The sequence below is a fragment of the Pteropus vampyrus genome, unplaced genomic scaffold (genome assembly GCF_000151845.1).
Source record: "Pteropus vampyrus isolate Shadow unplaced genomic scaffold, Pvam_2.0 Scaffold18982, whole genome shotgun sequence".
Lineage (NCBI taxonomy): Eukaryota > Metazoa > Chordata > Mammalia > Chiroptera > Pteropodidae > Pteropus > Pteropus vampyrus.
The window spans coordinates 1-1,504 of record NW_011907763.1 but is presented as its reverse complement, the minus strand read 5'-3'; the positions used below and the strand labels follow the sequence as shown (position 1 = coordinate 1,504).

The following is a 1,504-nucleotide window of genomic DNA, read 5'->3' as shown; positions in this document are numbered from 1 at the left end:
AACGATTAATTTAAAATTTAAAACCATAAAAACAGTGGAATTTAAATTTAGAAAATCAAATGGATAGTGGAATGAGAATACCATTTGATCTGGGAGTTATAATGAAGAGAAGCAAATCAGTGTATTAAATGAGTTAATAATGATTTTCCTTGGAGGCTGGGACTGAAGTTGCAGGGTCTGGAGGTGGAGGGCTATATTACTTTGTATTGTAAATCTTTCTAAAATTTCTTTAAAATCTATTTTACCAAATATGTATCTTTTAAATAAAAAACATTTAAAAAATATCATTTACCAATGTAAACTAAATTTTTCTTTATTTTAATTAAATGTATTAAGGTGACATTGGTTAATAAAAGTATATAGGTTTCAAGTGTAGAATTTAATAACACGTCATATGTATATTGCATTGAATGTTCACCACCCAAAGCTAAATTGTCTTTCATCACCATATATTTGACCCTCTATACCCTTATTTACTTCCTCCTCCTCCCCTTTCCTCGAATAACCACTGAGCTATTGTATGAGTCTATGTTTCTTTGTGTTTCTAATGATATTCTATTGACAGAACTATAAAGGATTGTATATACTTTACAGTGATAAGCAATATGTGGCACAAAAATTAAAATAGTTACTATATATGTTAGGTTACAATAGTTTTTAAATTTGGTTCGACATTTACTGATGGAGGTGAGTCTCAATTTAAATCGTTGCTATTAAAAACCTTGGATTTGAGTGACCATGATGGGTTTGCATACTAAAAGGTTACCAGATGATATCTTCTGAAATCTAATGACTCTTCTAATGGTTTTCCCCACAGTAATTTCCCTTAATGGCCTAGATGGAACAGCAAAACGTAACAGTACTGAAAGAATTCATCCTCATGGGAATCACAGACCACCCTGAGCTGCAGGCCCCCTTCTTCGGGGTGTTCCTTGTCATTTATGCAGTCTCAGTGGTGGGCAACTTGGGCTTGATCATTCTCAGCAAGGTGGATTCCAGGCTGCAAACACCCATGTACTTCTTCCTCACACACCTGGCATTTACTGATCTTGGTTATTCGACTGCTGTAGGACCAAAAATGCTAGTAACTTTGGTGGTAGATCAACATACAATTTCTTATAATTGGTGTGCTACCCAACTCTCTTTCTTCAGTATGTTTATTACTAGTGAAATTTTCCTTCTGTCAGCAATGGCTTTTGACCGTTATGTGGCCATCTGCAACCCTCTGCTCTACACAGTCATCATGTCACAAAGATTATGTCATTTGCTGGTGGTAATATCCTATCTATACAGTGTCTTTTTGTCTTTGCTGATTACCATAAAAATTTTTGTTTTGTCATTTTGTGGGTATAATGTCATCAGGCATTTCTACTGTGATAGTCTGCCATTGATATCTTTGCTGTGTTCAGACACATATGAAATTAAATTGATAATTCTCATATTTGCAGCTTTTACCTTGGTGTCAACTCTTCTGATAGTCCTTGGGTCCTACATGCTGATCCTT

The 1,504-nt window shown here is 34.6% G+C and overlaps 1 protein-coding gene across 1 annotated transcript; it reads left to right on the top strand.

Annotated features, from left to right (window-relative positions):
• Window positions 1-838: 838 nt before the first annotated feature.
• LOC105310968 (olfactory receptor 8K3-like) lies at window positions 839-1,498 on the top strand (the record flags this gene model as incomplete). Its single annotated transcript, XM_011387039.1, has 1 exon — window positions 839-1,498. A coding segment is annotated over exon 1 (660 nt), but the record flags the coding sequence as incomplete, so codon positions are not given.
• Window positions 1,499-1,504: the final 6 nt, after the last annotated feature.